Source organism: Bactrocera latifrons, unplaced genomic scaffold (genome assembly GCF_001853355.1).
Source record: "Bactrocera latifrons isolate USDA-ARS-PBARC rearing strain unplaced genomic scaffold, ASM185335v1 scaffold_186, whole genome shotgun sequence".
Lineage (NCBI taxonomy): Eukaryota > Metazoa > Arthropoda > Insecta > Diptera > Tephritidae > Bactrocera > Bactrocera latifrons.
This window is the reverse complement of record NW_017535363.1, coordinates 294,565-296,660: the sequence shown is the minus strand read 5'-3', so window position 1 is coordinate 296,660 and position 2,096 is coordinate 294,565. Positions and strand designations below refer to the sequence as shown.

At 35.4% G+C, this 2,096-nt stretch overlaps 1 protein-coding gene across 3 annotated transcripts in view; it reads left to right on the top strand.

Annotated features, from left to right (window-relative positions):
- LOC108967384 (neuropeptide-like 1) overlaps positions 1–2,040 on the top strand; it is a 60,572-nt gene extending 58,532 nt beyond the window's left edge. The window contains exon 5 of one of the 3 annotated variants that reach the window (XM_018930756.1): positions 479–2,040. In XM_018930756.1, coding sequence (XP_018786301.1) covers positions 479–973 — 495 coding nt within the window. In that variant the 3' untranslated portion in view covers positions 974–2,040. The remainder of the gene's footprint in view (positions 1–478) is intronic. The other 2 variants (XM_018930757.1, XM_018930758.1) reach the window with 2 other exon arrangements.
- The last annotated feature ends 56 nt before the right edge of the window (positions 2,041–2,096 follow it).

Below are 2,096 nucleotides of genomic sequence, written 5' to 3'. Positions count from 1 at the left end.
CAAATTTAATTTGTTTTTAATTTAAGATTTTTAAAAATTTTGGTTTTAATTTTTTAAATTTAGTATATTTCGAGAATTTTAAATCCGAAAACTTGTTTCCAATAAAAAATAATTTTTAACTTTTTTTTAATTTAGCTTATTTCAAAACTTTTATTTTTGCAATGGTTTTAAAAAAAATCAGTAATTAAAATTCGCAACATTTTTTGTARTTCATACATAAGTCTTAAGCTAGCTTTTTGTGTAATCATAGCTCTGTAAGTGTCCGTATGTATATAAAACRTAACTGTTATGTAGATAGATTGTGGCTGTGTGTGTAAATTGAAAACGCTTTCACTGTTCGCTTGTAAATATATAGGCGTCTGTGTGTAATCGACATTCAAACATGAAAACTTAGTTTATTACCAAAAGCCAACAACGTTAAGCTACAATTAAATCATATTTTGCTTTCTACTTCACAACATCAACCAATGTGCAACAGGTCGAGTACTACCCCCCACACGAGCGACTGCATCAACCCATCGCGGCCGCTTGTAAACGCTGTTTCCTACCCTACCGCCCAGTGGTGCAATGGGGCGGTGCTGCCGGTATACGCGGCCGCAGCTCAAACAATAAATACTACGCCTACACCACCACCAACAACAATGACAACGCCGACAATGCCGACGCGGACGCCAGCAGCATGCTGCTGACGAATGCGCTGCCGACAACGATCAATCGACCGCCGATCGCTTACGCCTCCACCGCTAGCAACTATTACTACAACAGCGCGAGCGCGAAAAACAAAAACAACAGTCCGAAAAGTCGCTTCAACAAGAACGGGAAGAGCGCATATCGGGCGCGCGCACGCTCCATAGCCGGCGCGTCGGCGGTCGGCAAGTCACGGCACTGGGGCACGCCGCCGCGTATAACAGCATTGCACCGTCGCAGTTTTCGTCGACCCGTTACGAACTCCTTGGAAAATAACGCTAACTGAATGTGAATGAAAAAAAGATATCGGAAAAAATTAAAAAAAAAAAAAACAGAAAACTCAAGAATATATATATATGACAATAATTATGTTGAAGAAGGCGTGTAAAAAATGAAAACTATATATTAGCGCATGTCGTAGTCAGTTTTGAAGCAGAAAATCACAAAAAAAAAAATTATTAAAAAGAAATTATATTAAAAAAAGATACACAAATGTATACAGCTAAACTACTAGTGAACTATATATATACATATAAATGCGTAATTGCATATTTTATTGTAGTTGTTAGGTTGAAATGACAATAATTGTGTATTTGAATAATGTTTGAAGTCCAAAAAAAAAATTATAAAAAAAATATTGAGAGGTTTTTGGAGTTTTAAAGTGAGAAGACAATAAATAACAGAGATTATAACGGGCAAACACACACACATACACTCTGAAATGTATACGGACAGCAACGCACGAACAGCTTGTACTATAAATATAAAAAAAAATCTTAACAACTATAACTTCAAAATAAAAATTTATGAAACATTTATATAACAACACCATAGCAAAGTGGTTGAAAGAGCGAAGACGCGAAATGCAACAAAAACAAAAAAAAAATAATCCATAAAATTTCTTTCATGCTTTTCATTACAATATTATTTCTCGCGCGTGTTTAGCGGTAACATGAAGAATAACTCAAAATGAAGTATACTTTCAGGCGCGCCTTCTTTCCATGCGCTTTAAGCGAAGTGTATTTCATTTTGATAACGGTTAAAGTGAGGCGGGTGTCTAGAAATATAGACACCGTTAAGAGTTGGCCTAAAAAGAGCATATGTTTTACTTACCTGTGCAGTTCTAAATGGCAGTAACTGAAATATATGCTTGGTTATAGCGCGCAGCCGATTTCTTTTGTTTTGTCGCATGCGATAAAACAGCATTTTGGCCCAGGCAAAATATGGTCAAAATGGAAATTGCTGTGAGGCTATGCAACGGTGAAGCGTAAAAAGAGAAATGTAAAAGATAAGGAGGGGAAATAAGAAAATATGAGGTCTTTATGTATTATATAATTTTTGCAAAACAGCAATAGCGAGAAAATTTTTGTGTAAAACTTAAATTTTCGGTATAGAATTTTTTTTTTTTT